This window comes from Bombina bombina, chromosome 2 (assembly GCF_027579735.1).
Source record: "Bombina bombina isolate aBomBom1 chromosome 2, aBomBom1.pri, whole genome shotgun sequence".
NCBI classification, from domain to species: Eukaryota; Metazoa; Chordata; class Amphibia; order Anura; family Bombinatoridae; genus Bombina; species Bombina bombina.
In genome coordinates, this window is record NC_069500.1 from 1,003,758,951 (window position 1) to 1,003,771,430 (window position 12,480).

The 12,480-nt window shown below is 33.6% G+C and overlaps 1 protein-coding gene across 19 annotated transcripts in view; it reads left to right on the plus strand.

Moving 5' to 3' along the window:
• ANK2 (ankyrin 2) overlaps positions 1-12,480 on the plus strand; it is a 469,556-nt gene that overhangs the window by 266,434 nt on the left and 190,642 nt on the right. For all 19 annotated transcript variants that reach the window (XM_053703568.1, XM_053703580.1, XM_053703565.1 and 16 more), the window contains 2 exons: positions 3,542-3,640; positions 11,516-11,614. In XM_053703568.1, the coding sequence (XP_053559543.1) occupies positions 3,542-3,640; positions 11,516-11,614 (198 nt within the window). The remainder of the gene's footprint in view (positions 1-3,541; positions 3,641-11,515; positions 11,615-12,480) is intronic.

Sequence of the window (12,480 nt, forward strand, 5' to 3'; positions counted from 1 at the left end):
TTTAGTAACACTGTTAATTAGACTGGATGAAGTTTAGAGCAGATTTGACGAAGCGCCTTCATTTACTTGCGGTTTTGAGATTCCTCAAACAAAGCTCACTTATTTTACGTTTAATTGGTTTTACAAATGTTTACTTTTTTCATTTGATTTGTTAATATAAAGATCTCATATACCTGTCCCTATCTATGTACGAATATAATTAAAAAACAAACAAACCTGTATATGTGATTCTAAGATTGGTTTAAATTTAATTCATAACCTAAAAATGTATCTATAACATTATATATAATAATACAATCTCACCTATATACAGTATGCATATGTACACATATGTACTCATACATAAGAGAGCATTGCAGTAAGTAGTAATACCTTTTCACTGGTATAAAATATCATAAGATGAGCTTTCACGAGATTTCTCTCTTCTACAGTTCTGAGAGGAGTTCTCAAAAGCCTTGTAACCAGAAGTGTTAGACCAATAAAAAGGTATAAGCTATTGTATACTGGACTGCCAAGTCTACTTTATTCTTATGTGAAGCATGAAAAATAACCCTTGTGCACAAGCTATGTAACATTAGTAAAGTTAAGGGTAGAATATAAATTACACAGTGTTGGAATAGCTTTTTCCCACTGTACTGGAATTGTGATTATAAGATTCTTCTGAGCAGCTGAAGTCCTGCAAATTGATGTGTTAGCTTTCATGACTTTTCCACCTGCTCCTTACACCAATAAAATATACAACAGATATGGTAACATCTAGTAAAAAAAACAACAACTAAGCAGTGAACATGGTCAGAGAGTTATACTTTTATTGTGGTGAATTTAATACTATAAGTGTAATTTAAAATATATTGACTTGTATTTATTGTATATGAAGATTACCCTTATTCTGCAGCGTATAGCCAAGCCTTGCTGAGCAGGAATTTGTTTTAAAAAATGGCATGTGGTAAAACCAATCAGAATTCATATCACGAGAAATATTATAGTTATTGGGAGCATGCTGTAAGTGCTGGAATCTGCCTCTACAGAGAGAGGAAGACTGAAGGAATACATATTTTAAACAATGTCATATTATGCCCTACATTAAAGTTACTGGTATTAAACATAATGCATCACTTAAACCTATATATTTCTCACACCCAGCACTTGACTTCTATTTTAGATACAGTTTAAGCTTAACTGTAAAGAGATTCCTAATGTAAATCTCCTAATAAGAAGTAACCATTAATGTAAACTAATGTAAAATAAGTGTAATAAAAATAATAATATATATATATATATATATTTATATACACACACATACATATATATATATATATATATATATATATATATATATATATATATATAAACACACCAAGAGAGTGTTACCTGTTAATAAATTCTTTAATTCAATAATAAAATAAAAGGATATTATAGCCCTTGTAAATAATACAATCTGATAAAGTAAAAAAATGGTACAATAAAGATCATTCAATGGGCAAAAAAAAACAACCAGCACCCAAATTTCTTCCAATAAGTTCCCACTTTTTAAAGGCACAATTTAATCTTCAAATAGTATTAACAAAGGGAAAGATGTAGCCGATGCAGGATCTAAAGTAAAAAGCATAAATAACAGTTTGCTCCAATACAATATAATAAATCCAGCGTGGCATTGTTAGTAACCTGCTGCTCGTGAGCTGAGTATTTGGTAAGCGCATAGGTCATTGTTTGCGCTGGAGTTATTTGCTCTGCATTGTGTGCTCATGATAGAAAGCTTTACTGTCGCAGATTACAAGTGACGCACTAATGCTATCGGGGGACGCAATAGACAGTATCGCTGGACCGGGCTAAAATTAGTGCGCATCTTGATATTACAAGTCCATGATAAAACAAATTTACCAGAGAAGGTTTAGAATGGCCACATTGCTCTAGTGCACCCATTACTTTTAATTGATATTGTGATTGTGCTATATAGAGCTTAAATTACAAGTGGAAAGTTAAAGGATGCACTTGAGCAAAAGCCCAAATACTGCTAGAAGAATTAGTGCAACCTTAGACCTGAACGTTCACAAAACATATGTAAAACTTATTAATGTAAAGTATTACATAAATCTATATTTAATAAAACAAATTAAATTTATAATCAAAAAATGGTTTACAAGGAATATGTGATACAGGTATATATATATATATATATAAAATATATATGCAGGCATACCTTGTTTTATTGTGTTTTGCAGATATTGCTCTTTTTACAAATTGAAGGTTTGTGGAAACCATGTGTCGAGCAAGTCTATCAGTGCCATTTTTCCAACATATATACACATATAAACATAAATAAACATGAATACACAAATATACACACTTCTATAAACACATCACAAGAAAAAAAGACTGACTCACTGAAGGCTCAGATGATGGTTAGCATTTTTTAGAAATAAAGTATATTTTAATTAAAGTCAGTACGTATTTTTTTTTAGAAATAATGCAATTGCACATTTAATAGACTACAGTATAGTGTAAAAATAACGTTACACTATACACTGGAAAACAAAAATGAGTGTTACTCACTTTATTGCTATATTCACTTTATTGCTGTGGTCTGGAACCAAACCCGCAATATCTCCGAGGTATGCCTGTATATATATATATTTATATATAAAAAGAAGAACAAATAATAAAAAAAATATATATATATATATATATATATATATATATATATATATATATATATATATATATATATATATATATAGTGTATTTATGTGTAAATCTGTATGTGCACATACATATAAACACAAATATACACAATTATAGCCATACTGTATATATATATATATATATATATATATATATATATATATACACTTTTGAGCCCAGTCAAATACCTTGAAATATGCTCATGTGAGAACAGGGCCTGAGAATCACCTCAAGCACGCAAGAGGTTAGGAACTTTTTAACTTGTGGCAAGTGCTCCAAAATCTACTACTTTTTAGTCTCATGACATAAATGTTGCAATGTAATATCAATTTAAATAGTAATATATATGGGGGGTTTTCTGTGTATCATATGTTTTGATCAAACATCATCAAAATTCCAGTAAGCTTGTTATAATAAATATTGTTGTACGTTTAATACAAATGGAAATGAAGATCATCTGGAGGAAATCTAGAACATGTGGACATCTTGTTCTCAATGTTTACTCCAAGGGAAATTATTAATTTATCTCTATTTTGTATTAAATAAAGTGACACTGCTTTATAAATGAAGACACAAGCCATGTGGTGTACACTTAAATTGGATACAGTAATTAGTTCTGTAGAAAAGAAGTTCATATTTTTTTCACAATATGTCATTTTTAGTTACAATTGGCTGCCTTCCTAATTTCTAGTACTCGTTGGAGGTCTGAAAGTTATATGTCCTTATTGATTACAATGTGGCTTAGCTTGATAATGAGTAGCATGTGTTGATAGTTTATTTGTGAGAAGAACTTTTTATATTTTTGTTCAAATGTAGCGTTCTAATAGCTGTTTTTGTTGTTGTTTTTATTTGCTAACAGAATGGCTATACACCTTTACATCAGGCTGCCCAGCAAGGACACACACACATTATAAATGTGCTACTCCAACATGGAGCAAAGCCAAATGCCACAACTTCGGTAAGTTCAAATCCTCATTAAAGGGACAAATATGGTTGCATTTTTGGTTTACTCAACTGTTTCATAATGCAATAGTGGGTGGCATTAATTTAAAAAAAAATAATTGTTATTTAAAACAAAAATTATATTATGAACAGACTTAAATGAAGTGAAGGCCCCCTCAAAGTATGTTACTGTGCTGGGGGAGCTGGATGTATATAGGAATGGGTAATATAGATTGTAGCATTATAGATAATTATAAAGCATATTTCTATTGGTACGGTAGATTGTTTGGTTCTCAAAGAGCTGAACCTTCTCATTAATGGCAATGAAAAATATTACTATCCTAGTGGTGGAAAATTGGGCGTATAAAGCTATAAACAGATCAGGGACAGTAAACACCTTGAGATTTGTATATGAAATGTTTAGTTACTAACATAATGACCGTGGTTAGCTTTTTCTGCCGACTCAATGCTAGATTGGCTCCTCCAAACAAGGCAAATGCTGGGTGGAGTTTGGCTACTGGAAAAGAATTGCAGCATTAAAAAAAAGATATCAATATTTTTTACAAATGTTTAGACTTGGCTGAAGTCTCCTGTAAATACAGTTCCCAAATGATAGACAGCACACACCTGATGCTCGTGGTAGAGGGCCACTGCAAACACCTCTCTGTAGACTGTAGGCAACCAATTTCCACAGCACCAATAAATCAGGAAAAAAGTTTAACAAACTTGTCTTTTATTAATCCATTTCAGCTTATACAAAGCACTGGCACACTCAAGCATAAAGCGTTATGCTGCTGTGTGCCAGTGCTTTGTATAAGCTGAAATGGATTAATAAAAGACAAGTTTGTTAAACTTTTTTCCTGTAATTACAAGGAGGCCTATCTATCAAGCCGTCAACTTTCTTGCATTCGACGGCACCAATACGCTTGCTTAACATCGCGGCCGCGGACCTGAGACCAAGTACGGGGCGATGCGCATCGGACTGTTGTTAACTAGCAGTCATCGATCTCGCTGCTATTCGGCTTTTTACCAACTTTATTTATACCCTGTCACTAAACACCGTCACTATACTAAAATGTTTAACCCCTATCCCGCCGCTCCCGGACCCCGTCGCAACTTTAATAAAGTTATTAACCCCTATCCCGCCGCTCCCGGATCCCACCGCAACTAAATAAAAGTATTAACCCCTATCCCGCCGCTCCCGGACCCCACTGCAACTAAATAAAAGTATTTACCCCTAAACCCCTGGCCTCCCACATAACTACCACTTACTAAACCTATTAACCTATAAACCACCAGCCCCCCAAATCGCCATAAACTAAATTAAGATGATAACCCCTTAACCTAACAACCCGCTAACTTTACATTAAAATTACAACATCCCTATCTTATAATAAATTTAAACTTACCTGTAGAATTAAATTAAACTATATTAAACTATTAATTAACCTACCCTATTATACTAAAATTACATTAAACTATACTTAACTATTAACCTACTCTAACTATTATACTTAAATTACATTAAACTATATTAAACTATTAATTAACCTACCCAATTATACTAAAATTACATTAAACTATATTAAACTATTAATTAACCTACCCTAACTATTATACTAAAATTAAAAACCTAACCCTACTCAAATTATTTAAATCTACAATTAAAAATTACTAAATTACAAAAAATAAAAAACACTAAGTTACAAAAAATAAAAAACACTAAGTTACAAAAAATAAAAAACTACATTATCAAAAATAAAAAAGAATTACACCTAATTTAATAGCGCTATCAAAATAAAAAAGCCCCCCCAAAATAAAAAAAACCTAGCCTACAATAAAATACCAATGGCCCTTAAAAGGGCCTTTTGCAGGGCATTGCCCCTAAGAAATCAGCTCTTCTACCTGTAAAAAAGAAAATACAAACACCTCCCCAACAATAAAACCCACCACCCACACAACCAACCCCCCCAAATAAAAACACTATCTAAAAAACCTAAGCTCCCCATTGCCCTGAAAAGGGCATTTGTATGGGCATTGCCCTTAAAAGGTCATTAAGCTCTTTTACTGCCCAGACCCTACTCTAAAAATAAAACCCACCCAAAAAATCCTAAAATAAACCTAACACTAACCCCCGATGATCCACTTACAGTTTTTGAAGTTCCGCTTGAAGGATCCATCCAGCCGGCAAGAAGTCTTCAGCCGGAGCTCCTCTTCAATACGGTCTCCGCCGTAAACTGGATCTTGAATGCAAGTGATGTCATCCAAGATGGTGTCCCTTGCATTCCTATTGGCTGAAAGGTTCCAATCAGCCAATAGGATTAGAACTACTAAAATCCTATTGGCTGTTCCAATCAGCCACTAGGATTTGAGCAGCTCTCATCCTATTGGCTGTTCCAATCAGCCAATAGGATTGAGCTCTCATCCTATTGGCTGTTCCAATCAGCCAATAGGATGAGAGCTGCTCTAATCCTATTGGCTGATTGGAACCTTTCAGCCAATAGAAATGCAAGGGAAGCCATCTTGGATGACGTCACTTGCATTCCAGATCCAGTTTACAGTTGAGACCGTATTGAAGAGGAGCTCCTCGTCGGATGTCTTCAGGATGGACCCGCTCCGCGCCGGATGTCTTCAGGATGGACCCGCTCCTCGCCGGATGAATGAAGATAGAAGAGGCCGCATGGATGAAGACTTTGCCAGCTGGATGAAGATGGAAGAGGCCGTCTGGATGAAGACTTCTTGCCGGCTGGATGGATCCTTCAAGCGGAACTTCAAAACTGTAAGTGGATCGTCGGGGGTTAGTGTAAGGTTTATTTAAGGGTTTTTTGAGTTGGGTTTATTTTTAGAGTAGGGTCTGGGCAGTAAAAGAGCTAAATGCCCTTTTAAAGGCAATGCCCATACAAATGCCCTTTTCAGGGCAATGGGGAGCTTAGATTTTTTAGATAGGGTTTTTATTTGGGGGGGTTGCTTGTGTGGTTGGTGGGTTTTACTGTTGGGGTGTTTGTATTTTTTTTTACAGGTAAAAGAGCTGATTTCATTGGGGCAATGCCCGCAAAAGGCCCATTTAAGGGCTATTTGTAGTTTATTGTAGGCTAGGGTTTTTTTTTATTTTGGGGGGGCTTTTTTATTTTGATAGGGCTATTAGATTAGGTGTAATTCTTTTTTATTTTTGATACTGTGGTTTTTTATTTTTTGTAACTTAGTGTTTTTTATTTTTTGTAACTTAGCATTTTTTTTTTAAATTTAGTAATTTTTAATTGTAGATTTAAATAACTTGAGTAGGGTTAGGTTTTTAAATATGTAATATAGTTAATTTATTTGGTAGTTTAATGTAATTTTAGTATAATAGTTAGGGTAGGTTAATTAATAGTTTAATATAGTTTAATATAATTTTAGTATACTAGTTAGGGTAGGTTAATTAATAGTTTAATATAGTTTAATTTAATTCTACAGGTAAGTTTAAATGTATTATAAGATAGGGATGTTGTAATTTTAATGTAAAGTTAGGGGGTTGTTAGGTTAGGTTAATTTAGTTTATGGCGATGTGGGGGGCTGGCAGTTTAGGGGTTAATAGGTTTAGTAAGTGGTAGTGATGTGGGATGCCAGGGGTTTAGGGGTAAATACATTTATTTAGTTGCAGTGGGGTCCGGGAGCAGTGGAATAGGGGTTAATAACTTTATTTAGTGGCAGCGGGGTCCGGGAGCGGCGGAATAGGGGTTAATAACATTATGTAGGTGACGGCGATGTCGGGGCGGCAGATTAGGGGTGTTTAGACTAGGGGCTTATGTTAGGGTGTTAGGTGTAAACATAACTGGTTTTCTACCATAGAAATCAATGGGATATCTAGCCGCATCGAACATAAGCTTTCGCTGCTTTCAGATTTCCATTGATTCCTATGGCATCCGCGGCCTCCAGGGTGGCGGATTGAAAACCAGGTACGCTGGGCCGGAATATCCGCGAGCGTACTGGTTAACTATTTGATAACTTTTAAAAAGTGTCAAATAGTGCTGAATGTGTATTCGGAACATCTGTAATAACGTAAGCATCGATCTGTGTCGGATTGAGACCGGTGGATCGTATGTTACGTCACAGTTTTCAACTTTTGCCAATCTGTAGTCTTTGATAACTAGGTCGGATCAAGCTTGCCACAATTATGCTGCGGAATTCCAGGTTGACGGCTTGATAAATATCCCCCAAGGTATTTAGTGTCCCTTTAAATGCATAGATAGAGTATGATTACACATTAAAAGTTATTTCCACATACTGAGTGCAATGTATTAGAAAACTTAGGAATAATATATCTTAAATATGAAGGGCATACAAAGAAGTCTGTGGTTGAGCTGCTCTAAAATATGTGTAAGTATTGTTAGCAAGGCTATAAAAGGAAGTGAGTCTAGAGTAAAGGTGACAGAGAGAGCCACAGGTATAAGAGATGATGAGAATAATATAAAGAGGTGAACGGGTATGATGGAGTGCAGAGAGTTTTTATTTGTCAAAAAGAGATATTGAGCGAAGGGTAAAAATACGTATATTTGACAAGTGACATGGCATTGCATGGGGTGTTCATATATAGTAATTTCTAGATTTTATCCGGATTGTTAACCCACTAAATACTTTTGAACTCAATGTAATAATCAGAAAGTTGCCTTGGCCACTCATGATATATATGGTGTCATAGAGTCGCTATGAGTATATGAAACCTAATACACCAGTATCAGATTTGTAGTTCCTACTAATGCTGTCTGACTTATAAAGGCAACATTAATAGGTCTGTGAGTAGAAATGAGTCCTCGTTAGTAGGCTAGAAAAAAACCCATAGTTTATTTGGGAAATGAGCATGGGAACATTGTTTTAGATTAATCAAATAAAAAATGAATATAAAAATAGTAAAATTGTGATGGGATGCTAATAACTAATATGTCTTAAAAAATATAAAATTATAAAAATATATATAAAAAATATATATAAAAAAAATATATAAATAAGGGTATTAAACCCTTGACTAAATAACAATAGATTCTGATATCGTATCTACAAAATCCAAGAGAATTAAGTGCTATAATTTAATGCAAAAGAGTGATAAAAGGCAATAAGTGCAAATATCCACCGTAAGGTGGGTATAATAAGTTAAAACCAAATGTTTGTGTGATGTGTATAACATCCAAACTAAAAAAATGACAGGGTGTGTTAAGAGTAAATACTCATATGATATATTATACAATATTCATGTATTACAAGTGGAAATAATTCAGTTTGGTATCCCTGAATTTCCAGCGCTCTACATATTCCAATCAGATACCACAAAAAATGAATATAACTTAATGTTAATATTTATTAAAGTTGTGGTTATATCACCTCTAAATGTCTTGATTTTATAAGTCTTGAACATGAAAGAACAAGTATGGTGGGCATATAATAAGTAGTTATTATATAATTATTAAATGCCTTACATATCATGTAAATGAAACCCTAGAAATATAAAAGAGTAACAGCTAAGAGAATATATGTTAATCATGTATTGGAATAGTTAACATCACGTTATTTGAAACTCAAATTTACTGCAGCACCTATACTTAAGCTGATAAGAAGCTGCTGATTATTAGATTCTTCAGACAATCGTCAAGTGATATCTTACTTCCTAAATGTGTGTTGCCCAGAATTGTTGCCGCCATGCATTGCCATGAATTTATCATACATGATTGCCTAGGGATAGTGTTCTGAAGGCCTCTCTAAGCCTTTATTAGACCTATATTTACTTTCTGCTGAGCTATACATTTTATGTGGATAATATATATACATCAAGAGCTAATGTTAAGGAAACATACAACACTATCTAATTTAAAATTCTTCCCAATAGAAGATGTCACTGCAAAGCTGACAGTGCTTTAGAATTAAAAAAGAGGTCACTTCAGTATGTATACTTGATTCTTACCATGTCTGTGCAAATAAGCATGTGGCCCCATACTTACCCCCTTGATAAAGCTCTACATATGAGTTCACAGAAGTAAATCATCTGGTCTCTACTTTGTTAGCAACAGATAAAAAACAGATCTTTTTTTCTATAATGGCTTAATTTGTTGTGACTTTTTCACACTCAAAACACTTTTATTTAATGGCAGTGTGCTATATATGAGACACTTAATAGAAAATATCTATGACAAGCCACTATACTCTATATATAAGCACTATATATATATATATATATATATATATATATATATATAATAGAAAGGTGTGTAAGGTATCTCTACTTCCCACCACTATGAATGGATGACAGCTCATGGGCTGTAGAAGAAAACCCAGGTAGTAGTGATATAAGCGTCAGTCGTTCAGTATTGATAAGCAGACATTTCTGTCATGATAGCCCATTTATATAGTAGTGTAGTATATAGGAGGAGGATTAGACCCTTCACTACTCTCCTAGTTAAAAGATGTGACCATGATGCAGGTTTCTACAGAACTGTAGACCTGTATCAGGTATGTTAAGTACTGCCTCTTGTGGATGAGGAGTCAGAGATTCCTAGTTGATGAGACTATAGCATTGGGTCCAAAATGTACTCACCAGTTATGAAGCAAGTCTCCACATATGCCACAGCGTTGTACACATGCATTGCATTTTGCAAGTGTTTTTGTAATCTAGATAATAAAATATTGTAGACCACGCCATGTTTAGAATTTTTTACATGCACTTTTATTTGAGCATGTGTACAAAGAAAAGGACATGTAAAATATCTCAACATATTTATTCAGTAATGACTTTTATGTAAATTAAGCACGGTATTTGGCCTGTTCATGCCTTCGGAAACAAAGTGAGACAGAAACCATGAAGGAAACTGACATCTCTGTCTGATCCTTCCTCTTCTTTTATTATGGGTGTTGAAATATTCTGTTGTATATATACAATTATGGCTATCCAGCATAAAATGATGTAATATATGTAATTTCCTATATCCTTTGGATTAGTATTTAGTTACAATTACATATATTTACCAAATGGGTAAATATGTAATACGTTGCTCAACATATTTCCTATTGTGTGATTCATTGTATTGTGCAGCATGTTTACCTAACAATTTAATTTATTTTAGTCAGGAGAACAGTGTTTAAAAATGCTCACAGAGTGATATGAATCCTTTATACCTAGCATTGTATTCATCAAAGAAACGATGCATCAAAAAAAACTCATGTAATCTATTTTTAGAAGTATTTAAATAGTATAACATCCTGACAGCCCCCACATACAGTATATAGATAGATACATAATATGAGTAATTAATTGTATGTAGTTTATTTTTATCTTCCCACCCACAAAAGTCTTTGTTTCAATGGCATATTTTACTGACATATTTTTTTTTGATCTACAGTGCAAATTACAGTTACTTAGGCTAAATTACTGTCAGATGTGTGTATGTGGCTTTATTTTACTTAAGGGGGCGATATGTCTATATTTATTCAATGCTTATATAATCTACATCTTTCTAAAAATAAAGAGGACTCTGGAGCTTTATTCCATAGCAGTAAATTTATTTTAAATAACAATTTAAATGCTTGATATTTCTTAGAGTGTTTATGATGAATTACAGCAGTTAGCTCTTCTTTTGAGACAAGCCGGAGTAGTCTGCATTTAATACAAATTTGTGCTAGTGCGTGACAGCCTTAAAGCAGACGGCACATATTTATGTCAGGAAGCTGGCAGATGCAGGCATGTTGTGTTGCCATGGAGATCTGAGAAAGGAAAAAGAATTTAAAAAGTTAACTCCAGATTATAGTGAATGCTGTGTCTTTTCCAGTGCTCAATCTTTAAATGGAAAAGCTGCCTCATTTACTTTAGTGTTTGTGATCTCATTGGATCCCAGAGTCTCACACTCTCCTGCTCCACCTTCCCCTGCAGAATGGCAATACAGCCCTTGCGATTGCTCGCCGCCTGGGATACATCTCTGTGGTGGACACACTGAAGGTTGTTACAGAAGAAATCATCACCACAACAACTGTGAGTATCACAAAGTATCTATATGGTTTACTATCTACTTGCAATCTGGGAGTAGTTAGCACAGTAAATGATATCACTTAATATATTTTTGCTTGAAAAGATGGTGTGTGCTTTTTTCTATATGTGTATATATTATGTGTGTATGTATACTGTGTATATGTATAAGTTGTGTGTGTGTTCATACTTAATGTGTGTGTAAGTATAATTTGTGTATGTGTCTTTTTTGTGTGTGTATATGTGTTTGTATGCCTAATGTGTTAATGTGTGTATAATGTGTGTATGTATAACATGTTTGTGTGTGTGTGTGTGTGTATGTATGTATGTATAATGTGTGTATATGCATAATGTTTGAATGTGTGTATAATGTGTGAATAATGTCTTTATGTATAATGTGTTTGTGTGTGTATATGTGTGTATGTATAATGTGTGTGTATGCCTAATGTGTTAATGTGTGTATAATGTGTGTATGTATAACATGTTTGTGTGTGTGTGTGTGTGTGTATGTGTATGTATGTATAATGTGTGTATATGCATAATGTTTGAATGTGTGTATAATGTGTGAATAATGTCTTTATGTATAATGTGTTTGTGTGTGTATATGTGTGTATGTATAATGTGTGTGTATGCCTAATGTGTTAATGTGTGTATAATGTGTGTATGTATAACATGTTTGTGTGTGTGTGTATGTATATGTATGTATGTATAATGTGTGTATATGCATAATGTTTGAATGTGTGTATAATGTGTAAATAATGTCTTTATGTATAATGTGTTTGTGTGTGTATATGTGTGTATGTATAATGTGTGTGTATGCCTAATGTGTTAATGTGTGTATAATGTGTGTATGTATAACATGTTTGTGTGTG